At 48.0% G+C, this 18,068-nt stretch overlaps 1 protein-coding gene across 1 annotated transcript in view; it reads left to right on the top strand.

The window, feature by feature from the left end:
- The window catches only part of UBE2H (ubiquitin conjugating enzyme E2 H), a 106,333-nt gene extending 97,477 nt beyond the window's left edge, over positions 1-8,856 (top strand). The window contains exon 7 of the mRNA XM_082632077.1: positions 4,570-8,856. Within this exon, the coding sequence (XP_082488203.1) occupies positions 4,570-4,694 (125 nt within the window). The 3' untranslated portion in view covers positions 4,695-8,856. The remainder of the gene's footprint in view (positions 1-4,569) is intronic.
- The last annotated feature ends 9,212 nt before the right edge of the window (positions 8,857-18,068 follow it).

Below are 18,068 nucleotides of genomic sequence, written 5' to 3'. Positions count from 1 at the left end.
ACTGGCTTCTTTTCTTGGTCCCGTACTGATTTGCTTACATTTTGGGAAGTTTACATCTAAGGCACATTTCTACTGCAGATACCTGGCCCCAGTGCCCTGGTGCTATGGATTTTTCTATTAAAACTTAAAATGTGCTATTAAAGTTTAGAAATGTGCAGGGCTTCCATGGTGGCGCAGTGGTTGAGAGTCCGCCTGCCAATGCAGGGGACACAGGTTCGTGCCCTGGTCCAGGAAGATCCCACATGCCGCGGAGTGGCTGCGCCCGTGAGCCATGGCCGCTGAGCCTGCGCGTCTGGAGCCTGTGCTCCGCAACGGGAGAGGCCACAACAGTGAGAGGCCTGCGTACCGCAAAAAAAAAAAAAAGTTTAGAAATGTGCAAATGGTAGTAGCACTAGTTAGCTCATCCTTTAAGATTTAGGATCCTGTTTTCCCATTCTCAGTTTACAGGCTAATGGGACACGAATTTCATTAAAATGAAAATGTGGTTGTGAAAGAACAGCTAAAGCTACACACAGGATTACCAGCGTTCACCACGTTGTCCTTTTACCTCTGTGTATGTTTGAGAACTTTCATAGTGAAAAGTCTAGATACATAAAGTTCCACCAGAAAGGAGAGGAATTCAAAGTCCATGAAAATAGGCCTACTCTTCTTAACAAATGGCAGGCATTGGTATTTACCCAATTTTTAGCTTGACTCGTTCATCTGCATAGCAGCTCAGAACATGAGCTTCTGCAAAGTGTATAGCCCCTCTGAGTACATTTGCAGGAGATGACAGTAGAGATAATTTATGAGAGCCCAGAATTCATAGGTCTTCACTCTTAAATATGAAAGTATGAGACAGGATGGGAGCATCTGGGCCTATTTGTTGAACAGTAGTTTTTCCTTTTCTTCGTCTTCTCATTCTTCCCTGGTCTCTTAGGATATTGTTTGGTACTTTTTGTTGAGATAAAGTAAAAATAAATCTACTCTAATTAACTTACTTAGGTCTCAGGTGCTTTGCAAATTAATATCTAATTTATGTAACCAGAATACTGACATAGCCAAAGAAACATAATTCAAGAAAACATGTATTTCATTTTTAACCAGATACAATTCTGTTATGAGACTGTCTTACTTTGACATAAGAATCACTTAACAGTGTCTGCAACCCACAGATATCTCTGTGCAGAGCATATTTCTATAGTTCTTGTATTCATTATGCCTCTATTTAACACTATTCCTGTTTTAGTACATATCTGTTATAGTCCCAGTTACAAAAGGAACCTAACCTACGTTTTTATCTTTGAACAGCAAGCTCTAGCTTAGGGGGCTCTAGATTTCTGAAACATTAGTGTTGGCTATCACTTCCTTAGTAATCTGAGAAGATCATGACTATCAGACCTGAGCTCACCCCAGCTTCCTACCTTTATATATATCCGCCTCCCCCCGCCAATCTTTTCTTTGTTTCTTCCTACAGGAAATAAGGGATCTTATTTCTCAGACCCAGTCCCCCCACCAACATGATCTTATTCTCCATTTATCCCCTTCCCCCTAGCACTGTTGGTCTTACTTCTCCTCCTGATTACCCACCACCCCCATACTCAAAGGTATCCCCATGTCAGAAGCCTTTATCTGTTTCTGTGGACTCCTTTAGGAGTCCTGCTGTTTGTTTCCCCTCCTCGCTCCTCTTTTTTGTGTGTGTGGCTGCATTGGGTCTTCACTGCTGCATGCAGGCTTTCTCTAGTTGCGGCGAGCAGGGGCTTCTCTTGTTGCGGAGCACGGACTCAAGGCGTGCGGGCTCAGTAGTTGTGGCTCACGGGCTCTAGAGCACAGGCTCAGTAGTTGTGGCACAGGGGCTTAGTTGCTCCGCAGCATGTGGGATCTTCCCAGACCAGGGCTCTAACCCGTGTCCCCTGCATTGGCAGGAGGATTCTTAACCACTGCACCACCAGGGAAGTCCTCCTCTCTTCTTAATCATTTGGATTTTTCTCATGACCCACTTTCCTCTCTGCAGCTTTGGTATTTTACCCCTTACCTTTTTGAAAACTTTTCTCGTTCCATTCCTAAACGTGATCATTCTCATAAGATTTGGGTCCTTCGGCCCCTCTCTCCCTCCCCCACCCGTTAGGGAGCTAATTCACCCCTTACCACTTTAGATAATCCCCTCCAGGTAGACAGTTTCCACGCCTGACATCAGAGGTCAGTGTATGTAACCTTTCTTACCGTGAACATGATTCATATTTAGTTGGTGCTATTTTATCTTGTAACTGTTGGACTGTTTGGGCTTCCCTGGTGGCGCAGTGGTTGAGAGTCCACCTGCCAATGCAGGGGACACGGGTTTGTGCCCCAGTCCAGGAAGATCCCACATGCTGCGGAGCGGCTGGGCCCGTGAGCCATGGCCACTGAGCCTGCGCGTCCGGAGCCTGTGCTCCGCAACAGGAGAGACCACAACAGTGAGAGGCCCGCGTACCGCAAAAAAAAAAAGAAAAGAAATATTGGACTATCTGTAGGATGGAGCACCGTTGGAGATGTCTAAAGATATGTCACTTCTCAAAAACCTTCCCTGAGTGGCATCTTAGCCTGCCATTCACGGCTCTCTGTTACTGTGTGCGATCTACATCTTTGCCTTTACTCCTCTAAATGTATCAATATGTAACACACAAATTGGATGAATTTCAGATACCCACTGTATCTGCTTCCTTAGTTCTTCAGGGAGAGTTTTCAACCATACAGAAAAACAGAGTGACTTAACTACATACCCACTATCCAACTATAGCAAAACCTGTACATTTTGCCTTACTTGCTTCAGATTTTTTAAAAGAAAGAAAACAAATGTAGTTCTCTCTTAATGTGTTTTACTATCCCAGCCACTTCCTTCTCCCCTGTGCTTTGGCGAGGCTGTCTGTGCCTTTCCCCTGGAGTGGCGTCTCCTATGCTGCAGCTGCCAGAGCTGCTTCAAGGGTCAGTTCAGGTACTGCCTTCCTGGCTCTCAGGGGCCACAGTCCCTTCTTCCTGCTTCCCATTGATGGCACTTAACCCCCTAACTGCTTTTATCTTTGTCTGTGTTTCCTGCTCATTAGTGACCTTGCTCTTCATTTTTCTATCTCCTGAAAGGCCTTGTCCCAGTAAGCACTTAATACACATTGGTCTCCTTGAATAAACTGAAGAAGGCTGATAGTGTCGACTTACAGTGTCCAAGAGCAGTGCCAAAGTGCAGCAACTTCTTTCTACAAAGGAAGAAACAAAGTAGCCAACTCTAAGACTTTAGTAAACATTTCTCTCACTCTCAAAAAAATGAATGCAAGTTCCTACCTAGCCAGGGGCTTTTGAAATCTCATTATCTCAGCATAAAATTTTGCTCTAGTGAATCTGTAGGGGTGTAAGTCAGAAGCCTGCAAACTTTTTCTGTAAAGGCCCAGATTTGGCCACATGGTCTCTGTCACATACTCATTCTTTCTTTCTTCCTTCCTTTTTAACAGCCCTTTGAAAATATAGAAAATAATCTTAGCTGGCCCTGCACTTCATCATTCAGACTTGGCCCATATACCTTCTCTTCTAGTCCCTGCAACTCCGTAGGAGGAAAAACAAAGCATACGGACGTGAGGATGTGTTTTTCTGGATAGGATTCTGTCCTGTCTTTTCATATTGTGTGTAGGCTACTTACTGGAAAAACCATCTGCACCTAGAATTTTAGGAAAACGTTTAATTGTGTATTCAGCTGTTCTTAACATTTTTTTCAGCTAGCAGATACAGCCTAGGCTATAGCATCATGAATCTTCAGGTAAATAAATTAATAGGTGGTAAAGTCACTCAGGCCAGCTGTGTCCCCAGGTAGCAGCTCATTCCTGAGCAGACTGAGAGACTGTCTTCACCAGCTGCTTCAAAAACCTGACAGGCAGGATCTGTTTAGACCAAAATCTATTTCTAAAATAATAGATTTGGGCTGACTGTAATTATATAACTGCAAATCTAAAAATGATGGGGGATTTCCTTATAAATTCTATGGAATCATAACTAGTCCTGTTCTACCTGGGGGGGGGGTGAATAGTTTTATTAATAACATAGAAAGTAAAAGAAAATGTGAGGCTGACATTTCCCCAGTCCATCAAGTTTGGAGGAATGCAGCCATATCAGTAGGCATCAAGGAGAGAGCGAGAGTGCCCTGGCTGGAAAACTGGGGCCTGGTTAACCCCAGACACTGTCCTGGACGTATGCCGACCTTCCTGAGCCTTTCAGGCGAGGCCCAGGGTGGTCGGCTGTCTTGTACACATCCATGTGGGAGGTAATGGCCCAAAGAAGATCTAGCATGGCGGTGCAGTGTATCTGTTCCCCTGAAAATCAAGTGTTCAGGTTTGCCTCTCTTACTAAAGGGGCGAAATGCATAAACTGCAAAGACACCTCCCTGTACAATTTTCCCCTTAGCTTTAGTGACTATAATAACTGTCATCTTTGTCATTGTCTGTTCCCTACTGCCCATACCGAATAGGGAAAGCTTGAACCTCCCTGGGACTTGCCAGCTTTGGGGTCGCTGAAGCACATGCCTGCCTGCTGACTCTCCTTGTGTTTTCTTTATCCCAACCCCCTGTGCAGAGTACATCCAGAAATATGCAACAGAGGAGGCACTGAAAGAGCAGGAAGAAGGCACCGGAGACAGCTCATCGGAGAGTTCTATGTCTGACTTTTCGGAAGATGAGGCCCAGGATATGGAGTTGTAGTAGAAAAAGCACCTGCTTTTCAGAAAGACTATTATTTCCTAACCATGAGAAGCAGACTATAATATTCATATTTAAACAAAGCAATTTTTTTTATTACTAAACAAGGTTTTTATGAATAATAGCATTGATATATATATATTATATATCACCCTTTAGATCTTGATTTCTTGGTCATTTCTCAACCTGAGGTGCATAGCATATTCCCACATTCCACTTTGGTAGCAATATGCGGTCCGAATGCATGCATTCATAAGTCCATTTAGCCAAGTCAGCCTGTGTGCTACTGAACTGTCAAAAGAAACAGCCGCTCTGATAGATAGACATGAGTAAAAATAACAGGAAAAAATTGCTTCTTTTATTGATGGTTCCAAAGAAACAAACCAAACCAATCAGCTCTTGGATGTGAAGATAGAATAGTGCTTTTTCAAACTGGAAAGGAAAAAATTGGGGAGGAAAAGCCCTGCTTGGGAGCATTTAGAGCCAGCCATGTCAGAATCAGAGCTGCTTCTTCCTGTGCATCCTAGGTGGCCCCATTTCTGTGGAGTAACAGTATAAAACAGGGAGCTAATTGGAGTATTGAAACTTAAAACAATTTTTTTGACTTGGATTTTAAGTACATTTTTGTATGTAGATTCCTGCCCTTCTCGCTACCAGGCCCTGCAGCCACAAGTGTTTTGCTTTGGAGAACCTTTTGGAAATGTTTTCTGAATCTGATTCTTTTTCTTGGGGGTAGAATTTTGTAATCCAGACCTTTTTTTGAGAGGACAGGACAGGAGGAGAAAAGTGACTGGGAAGACGTTTCCTCTCATCCAACACGTGCAGAGTCACATCCTCATCCTATTGTTGGCCACTGTGAGACCGCTACCCTCGACTCAGAGCTTTATATTTGAGGATGGTTGTGGGGTTTGGGTTTGTTTTTTTTTTTTCTTTTTGGTGTGTGTGCATTGTGCTTAGGTTGCAAATTTAATCTTCACCTACCAAGAGATGGCCTCCTCCTTGGACAGCCACTCAGTGGACCATTAGACTTGGGAAGAAGACCCTTCTGGTGGCTGTGACTCCTGGGTACTCTCATTCAGGTTTTGATTTTGTTTTCCCTTCTGCTGCCGCTCTTGGCAGCAGCCTGGTCATCGTCTGCTCGTGGGAGTGGGAAATAGGTATTTTAGACCCAACTCACATTCTAAATTTAAAATGAGTAATAATTGGAACAAATAAAGGTTCTTGTACCCAAAGTGACTCTACATGGGAAAAACAAACAGCTTTTTTTTTTTTTCAGAGTGAGACTGAATAGGAGGAAAGGATTCAGAAATAGGATGTAGAACAGGCTTTGAAGGAAGAGAATTTTCTCTCCTGTATATGTTAAGAGGAAATCAGTTTAAATGCCTGCTAATCAAATGTTTACTCAGCTAACCATATGTCCAGGTTGCTGGCAGAGTTTCTTTCAGATCTGAGTGTTGCCTGCTGAATTTGGAGAACTTCAGACATTAGCTGGGGGTGGGGGGGGGTTGACACAACCAGTAGGACAATAGCAAAATTAGCCAATCCTGAAATCTTTTCGAGATGATTTTTGAATGTCCTACTGGGATAATTTAATCTTCTCTCTGTGCGTTTTTAGTTTATAAGTGCTATATTCCACAAAATTTGAGTCAATGAGATTGAAGATACCCTATCTTTTTTATTCAAAAAGCACAATCAATCTTTTCTTTGAAAATCTATATAAAGTACAACTTGCTTTTAGCATGATTATTTTCCTAAATAAAAAACAAAGAATTTACTTATTTTATGTTAATTACGGGCATGAAGCAAAAGGTTTTCTTTAAAAAAAAAAAAAGTGCAGTTATGTAGGGCTGTGGTTAGTTAACCGTACTGAGTTATCTATCTAGCATTTGTGGCTTGTTGGAAGGGTAGTATTAACTATTTAACATGTAATGGAGTACTTTAACTCTTATCTAGCACGTTGTCTTCTCATTACTTTGGGGGAGGGAGGGTCTCTGCTGGCACTGTCTAACTTGCTTACCTGCTGAATTAGCAGCTCGCTTGTGCTATAACCGTTATTTGTAGGTGCGACTTAGGGTAGGCTTAAAGTGCTGGGTGGTGATTTGAGTTCAAACAATAAAAAACTGTATTTTTTCAATATTGTATAAACAATAGTGTTCTAATTACCTTTCAAAAAAAATAATGTCCAGATAATAATTGCTTTTAATCTTGTCAAAAAACAAAACCGAAAACTAGTAGAACCAAGTTTAGGGAAGGTATGTGAGCAGTGCCACAGCTCCGCTCCCTGACTGAATCCATGTTTCTCTAACAAAAAGACATCAGCTTGCCTGTGATCGAGAACTCCAGCACTAGGAATCTGGTGGTGCAGAATTTCCAAATGAAGATTTGTTGGAGGTTGCAGGGGTTAAGAAGCAGGTCTGAGTATGGCTACAGTGTGTATGCACGTGTGTGTGCGCGCCCATCCAAGTCTGTGTGATAAAGGTGTAACTAGGCTTCTCTGCTAGCACTGGAAGCTGCTGGAAATTGCTGCCCAGATCACACTGTACCCTCTCATTCCGTGCAAGTCTATCCTTTTGGGGCACTAACCTTGATCCCATGCATGTTTTTGGCTCTGTGTGGAGCTTTTCCTCTCCACTGGGAAATTGACTTTTGATATGTTGAACAGAATCCCTTCTTACACTAACTTTTTGTCCCTTCCCTGTGCCTGGGAGAGGTAGGAGTAGGAGAGGAAGCTGGAAGAGGGCCTGGCTGTGATTCTGAGGACTCTGGGCCCCCAGTAATAGATGGTAGAGTGAGTCTGGAGCAGGGGGTGGTATGACACCAAAAGCTTTTCCACGTTGTCCCATCATAACACTCAGAGAAGCATTCAGAGCCCCTCAGAAAGGCTGCACGTTATTGCTTTTAAAGGTGGTGGTGGTAGGTCAGAGCTGCTTCTGGCAGTTTCCCTTCCCTTCCCTTCTTTAGTACCCATCATTTTTGAAACCCTGCCTTGTGGCTTACCAGCGCAAGCCATTCTTTGCTCCTGTTCAGATGACTGAGCTCCAGCTCTCGCCAAACACCAACAAGCAAGATGGCTGCACCACAGCAGCCTGCAATCCGCTACCCTCCAGCCGCCCCAGCACCGGGGCCTCGTGGGTTGCGTTTTAAGGTAGCCAACCTAGACACTGGCGTGTTTGCTCTTTTGTCTTCAGTCGCATCGCGCTCCTTGAGGTTGCTGTGCAGTTTCAACCAGCATTTTATACTAGTGAGATAATTATCAGAAGTTGCCATATATCTCTCCAGTCCCTAACATTTTTCTTCCACTCCAAAAGCTGTTCTAATTGCCAACTGGCTGATCTAAGCTCCAGAAGAGTGTCTCCCCTCGAAGGAATTTTTTCCCTCACAAGGCTCCCTGAAGCCCTAGTTGGCCTTGGCCTGACACTTGCTTTCTATTAGGCCTCCTATTGGGATGGCTGAGAATCATGACAGATCCTCTGCTAGCCCCCATGGTGAAGTTGTTAGATACCAACTTTCTGGGAACTAGTGTTTGAACTTTAAATGGCATGTGACCCTTCTGTATTCTCGGGACTCAATTAGAAAAGTGAAAGCCATTAACAAAAGTTAGTTTTATTCATCTCACCAATTTCCTGACTGGGTTCACAGCCTTGTTGACTGAAATCAAATCATTTCTGATTGGGCTCAAAGACCTGCATTTCTTTGGACTTCTGAATCCATGTTCATATTTTCTCTGGCCACTGAACACCTTGGTGATTCCATTAGGGACTGAATGGAGTGGAGGCCCCTTGTGGGGAAGGGAGAGTAAACCCTCAGGTATGCAGTTTCTCCACTCGCCTGAGGAAGGGCCAGGACTCTTAATTCAGCAAATATTCATCTTGGCCGTGGGCTTGGGAAGAAATGGCCATTATTTACTGATTGTATTTGGTACATATTGTGTGATACTTGAAGAGATAAAAGGGACTTACCAGCCCTTAATTGAAATCTAAGCTTTTTATCACTTATTTTTTCCTTGCCCCCTCTCCTCCCTTCCACCTTTTTCCTTGCATTGTGATGATCTAGTGGGCACTTCTGTCAACAGGACAAATGCCTCCTCTGACTATAACCTCTTAATAGTTGTGTATAATGAAAACTGTAAACTTTTTTAAATAAAATGTGTATATACCTTGGCAAATGGCTGGACCTTGATCAATAAGATAACAGCCCCCATGATTACTAAGCCCGATATTTTAAAACACCCTCCCTAACTCATCTGGCTCCTCTGAGCAGCAGACCATGGCTTGCCCCCCCCCCTTTTTTTTTTTAACTGAGAATCTCTTATGAGGCAGGTGACTGTGTTAGTTTGGGAAGGGAGTGTCATGTAGGCAGTAGTAACTGAGAGGTTCTGCCTACAAGAGTCCTACCCCTATACCTGGAGTGGCAGGTGACTGCTGGCTATAAACAGGGCTGGCTCTGAAGCTTCTCTACCAGAGCTTTGAAAAGCCATCTGTTCTGTGAAGTCCTGTAGCCTGGAGGACCCCGCCTACCCCCATGTGGATCAACAGGTATGGCTCCTGTGTTGCTGTTCAGCCCAAACCTCTAGACCCTGTTAACTAATGCTGAGCAAAGGGTACCCACTTGGTCTGGAGTTCACAGACAGTACAGCTTCCTGCTGGGGCTGGTCTGCCTCAACAAGGAAGGGGGAAAGCCGTGGGTGTTGCATCTGAAGCTGATCACTGGATTAGCCCAACATTTCAGTTCCTTTCTAAAAGCATATGTCCTCATCGGCCACCAGGTGGCGATGTTGCCTCATTAGTCTATTTACTTTTGCTGGATTTAGTTAGAAGGCCCTTTAGACAAAGCGAAAAGTTGTCCTTTGGTCACAGGCCCTCATTCCCCCAACTCTCTTCCACTGTTTTCTTCTCCTTATTCATTTCCCCCACACTCCTTCTTTTTCCTCACTGCATCCCGATGTAGTTGACTGTAGGCACAGCTTTGTAATTACCAGAGAGGAGGAGGGTAAGGCCACCCAGGAACCCTGCCAACAGACATCTCAAGCTCCCCTGGCTGCCTCAAGTGCTCAGAAACGAAACAGTCAACAGAAGGCTTTGCTGTTGGTCTTCACTAACTACTCAGCCACGGTCACAGTGGACCAAAGGACGGAACCAGCGCTGTGAGTCCTGGTGCCACCTCTTCTGATAACCAGCTGTGCGGCCTTGAGCTCTGTGGGCCTCAGGTTCATCTCTTAACATGTGATCCCTAAACTAGTAGGTTCTGACTGACACTTTGTGACTCAGAACTCCATCCAGGCTCTGAAATGAAACCATATCATAGGACTCAGTATCCTGAGAGAGGATATTATATCAACCTGAAAAACACCAAGGTTTCAAGACCAGAGGTTAGAGTTTTAGGACCCAAAGAGCTTTGGGAATTTACAGCACCCATTTTCCAGCTGAAAGAATTAGATCTACGGGTCACACGAACAGTCATCCTATTGATCTCACGCAGGCAGCTGCTTTTAAAAACCCCATGAGGGGGACTACTCTGGTGGCGCAGTGGTTGGGAATCCACCTGCCAATGCAGAGGACACGGATTCGAACCCTGTTCCAAGAAGATCCCACATACCGTGGGGCAACTAAGCCCGTGCACCACAACTACTGAGCCTGAGCGCCACAACTACTGAAGCCCGTGCGCCTAGAGTCCGTGCTCTGCAACAAGAGGAGCCACAGCAATGAGAAGCCCGCACACTGCAACGAAGAGTAGCCCCTGCTCGCCGCAACTAGAGAGAGCCCGCGCGCAGCAACAAACACCCAACAAAGCCATAAATAAATAAATAAATAAAATGATTTATTTAAAAAAACAAACCCATGAGGAATCTCAGTACATCCAGTGGGGCTTGGGTCCCTCCCCACCAGTAATTTCTCCCAGCATCACTCTTACCTCTCAGCCTCAGTCCAGCTGCTTCCCAAGTGGCAGGTGGCTCTCCACTGCCTGCCTGAGGCACTGCCCCTTTCCTGAGAAGGGGGATGCAGGGTTTCTGAAACATATTGTCCTGGAACAGAAAGTTATGGGCTCAGAGCCCCAGAACTTTTACTTACTTGAAGCTTTTCTTATCTCTGAAGGCTGCTCTCTACCCCAGGGAATAAATTTCTGTGACACTGGGCCCTGGTGTTTTCTGCTCCCTACCTAGAACCAGGGCAAAGAGGATTTGTTTGGCTCCCACAATCCTTGGACCTGCGGAGGCCTGAGAGCCACCTGGCAGACTGAGCAGCCTTGCTTATACGGAGCCCACAGGCTTCTCAGGGACTCAGATGCCCGAGTGAGCCCGGGACAGTCTGCCTTGGGCCAACCCTGCTCTCCAGTGCCTCACATGGTAGGGTTTGTGCACCCAGAACTTCTTAGAACTGCAGAGTTACCCTTACTAGGGATTTAATGTTTGAAGGTAAAAGACACAGGGGCGTTTCCCCTCTTACTTTGTGTGTGTGTGTTTGGGGGGTGCAGGGTAGATGCATATATGTCCATAATGAAGGATGTTTAATTTTGAAAAAGGGCCGGGGCACCTCAGAGCTCTTTGGGGCTCAAACTTGGCTTCTGGCGTCAAATGATGGGGGTGGCAGGAACAGACCGGGGCTCCCTAAAAGACAAACTTGGCCCTTCTGGCTGCCCCATCATTGACAATTAACCTGGAAAGGGGCTGCTGGACAGCCGGTGGGGTTTGGCCTTCAGGTCTCTCTCAGCTCCCCTTCCCTTGGCTCCTACCACCTAAGTCAGCCGGTGCAGAGCTAGCAGCGCCCTTTGAGAAGCTTCAGCCTAAGTTCTGTTCTCTCCAGCTCTATAAACAGTGGATCAGGTGCCTGCCACAGTCTACTAACGTGCATGTAAAAGTGTGGAACAAAGCGTTTAAAAGATGCTCTTCTACAGATTTCAAAAAATTATGTGCTGGTAACAAATCAGCATTCCAGAAGCTTGTGCAAGTCTTCCACAGTGCCCTCCTCCGCAGACAACCAGCATCAGCGGTGGCCGGAGAGGCCTTCCCCTTGTGATCCTCACACTGGCCCTGGGAGCCCCTCTGGAAGTAGACCAGGACTTGGCCCCTTTACATTAACTCCTTGTGAGGTGCCAAGAGACCTGGGCACACAGAGTTCATGGCACAGCCAATGCTGGACCCACATCTTCAGGCTACAGGTGAGTGTTCTTTCCATGCTCGACTGGGGCTGTGGGCACCTGTGTCTGTGTGAGCCTCAACCTGCCACCTGGGGCTCCTACGAGATGCCTCCTGGTTGACCGGGTGAGCCTGGCTGACCTGCCCAGAGGCCCTGTGGGCTTGGTCCTTGAGGGTCAGGGCCTTTCCCTACACACAATCCCATTTCCACTGATAGCAGTGACCCCACCCTCTGGGCCCTGCAGTGGAGTCAGAAAATAAAACTCAGACTGAACCCTAGAGCAGAAATATAAAAATAGAATGCCATCTACATAAATAATTTAAAGATTTCTAATAGCCACGTTTCTTTTAAAACAAAATTAATGTTTTATTTAACTCAATCCATCCAAAATATTATTTCAGCGTGTAATTACTATTTAAAAATGAATGAGATATTTTGCATTCTCGATTTTGTACTAACTCTTTGAAATCCAGTGTGTATTTTACACAGCACATCTCAATTTGGACGCTTACATTTTCAACGTTAAAGGTAACATGTAGTCCTACCAAAACAAAGTTGAGTTACAGAAAAATGTACACTGCTTGTTTTAAAATTTAAGTTAATTATAATTAAATAAGATGAAAAATTCAGTCCCTCAGTCACCACCTGGCACGGCTCAAGAGACACAAGTGGCTCGTCGTGGCCACCTACTTGGACGGTGCAGCCCTGGAAGCCTCCAGGTCGAGCAGGAATTTTTAGGACACGCAAATAAACCACAAAAGCGACTTTTATGGGGGATTTGGCAGAACCCATAACCTCACCCTCCGCAGGGAATGTTCTGGGGTCGTGCAGAGCCCACAGGCCGCGGGCGAATCGGGGCCGGGGTTGGTAGGGGGGGCACCCTCTGGGTCCGGCTGCCGCAGCCCCCCGGCCCGGGGGCGTGGCTTCCAGGACGCGAGGGCGCCCCCGACCGTGCGCCCCGCCGCGCGCTGCTGGCTAGAGCCCGCGATCTCACGCTACAGTCCCTCCGGGGGTTCGCAGGTGTCCCCTGTGGGGACGGAAGTGGCTCCTCCACGAGTCTGGGGACTCTTCCTCGAGCCGGCTGCGGCGAAGGGCCCGGGGTGGGCGCGGAGGGGCGCGGCCCAGCCCCCGCCATCTTAGCGCGTCCCCCACCTCCGCCACCAGGGGGCGCGCGGGTCTCGCGCTGCGGCCCTGGCTCCCGGGAGGTCCCGCCCTTCAGCCCCTGAGCCCGCCCAGCCGGCCCGGGTGGGACCCCGGAGGCCTCCGGGCGTCTCGCACGTTGGAGACCCCACTTGGACCTGCCGAGGTGCCCTGCAGTTGCCAGAAGGAAAACCAACGAGGTCACTCAAACACAAGCCTGAGACATGGGCCCCACCCGGGGTCCCCCATTAGTGCCGCAGAGGCCGCCCCCCGCCCCCCTTCCCCTGGCCTTGACCCTCCTTGCCCATCTCAGTAGCCTCCCAGCCTGACTGCCCCCTTGGCCGTGGCTCCTGGTGGCCAGCGACAGATGAGAGTGCTTAAGTAAGCAGCGGCTTGTTGGAAGGTCACGGCGGGGCCCCAGAATTCCTGGAAGGCTCTAAGACCAGACTCGGAAAATGAAAGGAGCTGAGGACCTTCGGAGACTGGCCTCGGGAGCAACCCGGCCAGAGCAAGTCCACCCCAGCAGACTGCCCGGCCACCCACTGAATCTAACCATCCCTCCTCTCTGCTTCAAGTACTGAAGACAGAAAAGTCCCGGCAGAAGCCAGGACCCTGTGCTAGTGGATGGGGACCCGGAGGCGAGGGATGTAGGCCTCTTCAACGTGAGGTTTCCCTCTAGGGACAGAGCCCCCAGAGCAGAAAGGGAACTCAGCACATAGGCACCAAAGTTGATGTGCGTAGTACCAGTGTGCCCGCCACCCTGCAAACCCTCTGTTACTCCGGAAGGGGAGAGGCAACTTACCCCGCCTGACCTGGCCTCCCCAACTGACCTTTTGGGCAGGGAGGAATAAAGTTCTCGAAAGAACCACAAACCACAAGGAGGGGGCTTCCTGGAAGAAGGGGTTTGATCACGGCCTGGCTGGATGGGAAGGGGTTGTATAAAGAGAGAAAGGCGCAGGGCAGCCCAGGTAAGGGAGTGGCCAGGGATGTGCAAGGAGGTGGGAGTGGATCTGGGGGGAAGATGAAGGGGGTGGGCGGTCTCAGGGTTCTAGCTGGCCTGGAGGTATGGAGGGAAAGGAGATTGAATGGTGGCTTGGGGCCAAGTCAGGCATCAGACGCACAAAACAAAAATACAGAAAAGGAGAGAGAGAGACAGTAGTGGACAGGGGCCCAAAGTGTTCTGCCGAAGTGCGAGGGTTGGGCAAGGAGGGACAATGGCACAGGCTGCAGGGGCAGGTGGGGCAGGGCAGCAGGGCAGGAGCACAAGGGCAGGAGAAAGGGGCAGGAAGGATAAGAGAGGCTTAGGGGGTCTTGCTTCTGAGACCCCGTGGAAGACCACAGCCTCCACCTTGAGCGCCCTCTGTCTTGCTCCTTCTTTCTGTCTTGGCCCTCTCGCATAGGGGGTGGGAGTCAGCTGATGAGTTTTGAGCTGCCCTTTGGAGAGACCCACATGACTGGGAATTGAAGCCCTAAACTAGTGGTCCCTCCAGACCCAGTCAAGCTAGGAATGACTGGAGCCCAGGCCTCACGAATCCCAGATTCCCGACCCTCAGAAACTGAAACAGAGAAGCAGTGTTTGTAGTTTTAAGCCTCTACATTTGGAGTGTAGTTACACAGCCGTAGATATCTAATACTCTATGACCTTGTGGAACCACTATATTAGCCCTGGACTGCTTATCTCAACACTTACATTATAGGAGAGAGAAAAATAATTTCTATCATATTTAAGCCACAGCTTTAAAATTTTTGTTTTGTTTTCTATTTATTACAACTGAACCTAATATTAAATTACTCAATAGTATAGACTAGAAATAACAGTGGAGTGGGAAGTTAGGTTCCTACTCTCTGTCTGTCATCGTAGCTTTGGCTTCCACTTTGCACATGTCACCTCACAGTCCAGGAGAGCTGCTAGAGCTTCAGAAATCATATTCCAAGTTCTAGGCAATAAGAAGAAGGAAGGAGGGAAGAATAAAAGGTCTTTATCTCCCACCTGACAACTCCTTTTAAGGAGTCTTCTTGGAAGCCTCTTCCACACTTCCACTTATACCTCCTTGGCCAAACTGAGGCACGGGGAAGTGGGGGAAATGTACTTCAGCTGGGCACATTGCCCCCTTGAGTAAAACTGGGGTTCTACTAACGCAATATGTGGACCTCGTGTTTTGGGAATCTGTTGGAACAGTCAGTTCTTTAAAAAATTATGAGACAATTGTGGGAATTTGAACAATTAGTGGTATGTGATGATATTAAGAAATTATTCTTTTTTTTATAGGTGAGAAAGGTATTGTTTTATATTGTGTGTGTATATACATGTTCAAAGACTACCTTTTAAAAATACATATTGAATTTATGGATGAAATAATTTGATGTTTGGATTAGAATAACCCAGTGGTGGGTGGGGATGTAATAGATGAAACAGGATTAGCCATGTATTAACAATCGCTGAAGCTGAGTGATGGGTACATTATACATCCTCTCTACTTTTGAGTAGATAATAAATGTTTCATAATAGAAGTTTTTTAAAGTTCTGCTATTAAGTAAAAGTATTGTGATTTATATTTTTAAAATTTGGGTTCTAAAACGCTGGAGTTCTATTAGTAAGAAGAAGCTCCGGGGACACACTGGCAGTCTCTGCCAGTTCTAGCAGCTTAGTTCAATTCCTACCTGGCAGAGATGGCGCAAATGTCCTATGATCTGATGTCCCTCCAGGCCATGATACCAGCTAGACACTTCTATTGGCTGGTACTTACTGGATCCTTCTGTGTGCCCAGATTTGCATTATGGGTCAGGGAGGAAGGGGGTGTAACTGAAGGCACATGAGACCTAGGCCCTCGTCCCAAACAGTGTGTAATTCATTTGAGCAGACAGTGCCAATGCAACGACACCCACATTCCACGTAGTCACTCCAAGGTAGGAGATAAATTGGTGGCAGATTGTTCCATGTGTGTTCCTTCAGCAAGAAGGGTGAGGCCAAGGTGTGCAGGAAGGCTGCATGGAGGAGGATGCGGGGATGAACTGGGCCTTGACCTGACTTGATAAGGAGAGGAGTCCCATCTGACGAGAGGAGCGTGAGATCTGGAAATGGAAGCGGTGATCGTTGCACAACATTGTGAATGTGCTTAATACCACTGAAGAGTACACTTCAGTTAAAACAGAACAAACCAGTTAAAATGGTATATTTTATGTTATGTGTATCTTAACCAAAAAAAGGGATGTGAATGAAAAATGTAAAAGAAAAAGAAGGAAAGCAAGGGTAGAACACCTAAGATAAACACCTAAGGAAAGGTAGATATTTATATTCCATACCCTGGTGGAAAAGACAGACACAGGACTGGACAGTTACAAACTCTGAGGAAAGGGCTGTGATGGAGACACAGGCAGGGTGGCATGGGGCCATGGTGCTCAGGGAAGGCTCCTTGGAGGAGGAGACCTGAGCTGCATCTTCTGAGCTGAGTGGCAGCTGGGGAGGTGGAGGATGGGGGCGATATCCCAGGCTGAGGAAGAGGCCTAAATTAATGCTGAGAGGCTGGAACAGCCTGAGGGGGACCACACAGATGTTGTTCCCAGATCCTGCAGTGGGGGGTAGGGGGAGTGAAAGGCGCAGGGGTGGAGATGCAGGCAGGTCCTGGGAGGCAGGTGGAGCTGTGGAACCAGGGTAGGAAGCGGGACTTGATTCTGAGATGTGGGAACCGTGAATGCGCTAGAAGCAGGGGAGATGTGAGCAATCGTGCACGGGGCAAATGGTGCTATTCTGCAGGCGGGGAGCCCAGCCAGGGTCTGTCGGGGGTCCAGGATGGTGTTGGTCTGCACCAGGGTGGAGGCCAGGAAGATGGATCTTATAAAAAGGGGTTTCTGGGATGGAATTGGAAAGACTTGGTGACATGGGATGGAGGAGAGGGAAATGACAAAGATGGCTCTGGCAGGGTCACAGGTGTGGGGAAAGCAGGGTGGAGGAGCAGTTTTGGACCTGGTGAGGGAGCCAGTGAGACCCTCCAGGGTGTGGAGAAGCTCTGGGGATGCCGGGAATCTGCTTCGCTGCCCAGGTGGAGGCCTATGGGGCCAGCAGTTGGCTTTCCACGGGGAATCAAGATACCCAGCGCTGCTGAATTATTCAACGTCTGCCTCTCAGCTGTGACTGCACTAGCAAGGCCGTGGCGGGCACTAGACACTCAGGCTGCTCTGCTGGCTGCCTGGGAAGCTGGGGACAGGGGTCCCTGAGCCTCCAGGGAGAAAGCCCACCCCTCACTTGCTGCTGAGCCTGGCTGGGCTGAGGCATGCTCTCTCCCTCTGATACCCTCCCTCCTGCCCAGGGGCCTGGTGCCCTGGATGGGCCAACAAGAACCAAGCTCGGAGGGTGGGTGACGTCCTCACTCTGGTCCAGGGTCTCAGCTCCCACCATCTGTCTGCTTATCTCTCCAGAACCCAGTTCTACCACCAGGATCCCCAGGCCCAGGGTGGTGGTGCTGGGCAGCTGCAGCCACTAGGCAAGGTGGGCACTGGGGCGAGGCCTCTGGTCCTGACCCCCAGAGCCTGGTGTTGGGCAGTCAGTTGAAACTCTAGGCTCTTGTGAAAGCTTCAGCCAGAGAAGACCACTCTGGTCATCCTGCCCCGAGACCCGTGTCTCTGTCCCAGCCTACACCCATTGTGGACCCAGATGTCAGCCTCCACAGGTAAAGGTAGCTCTGTTCAGAGCCAGTCCTGAGATACACTCAGGGCCATGGGTGGGTGAGCAGGAAGTGGGCTGACTGCCCTCGAGGGTCATGGTTTCTCTAAGGTCACACAGCTGGTCACCCAAGGAGCCTGGGCTGGCCCCGCCCTCCCGCTTCCCTGTTGTCTGCACTTTCTCAGTGCCTTTGGGCTGCCCCAGACCCCCACTTGCCCACCTAAGATATACCCCCTCCCCCCAAAGTTTCCCTTCCTGCACAGGCCTATCCATCCCCTTGCCGAAGGCCTCATTCCTGGAGGTGTTTTCTTCGCCAGTGTGATATGTGTTCAGGTAACAATGCCTTATCTCTCACAGGGAGAATTACAGGACTCCCAGGAGAGGCATTTTGGGGTGTCCAGGACCTTCCCACCCAAGGACAGCTGCCAGAGACAGGTCACAGGC

This window comes from Mesoplodon mirus, assembly GCF_964341445.2.
Source record: "Mesoplodon mirus genome assembly, chromosome: 9".
NCBI lineage: Eukaryota > Metazoa > Chordata > Mammalia > Artiodactyla > Ziphiidae > Mesoplodon > Mesoplodon mirus.
The sequence above is the reverse complement of the archived record's forward strand: the minus strand, read 5'-3'. Positions and strand labels throughout refer to the sequence as shown.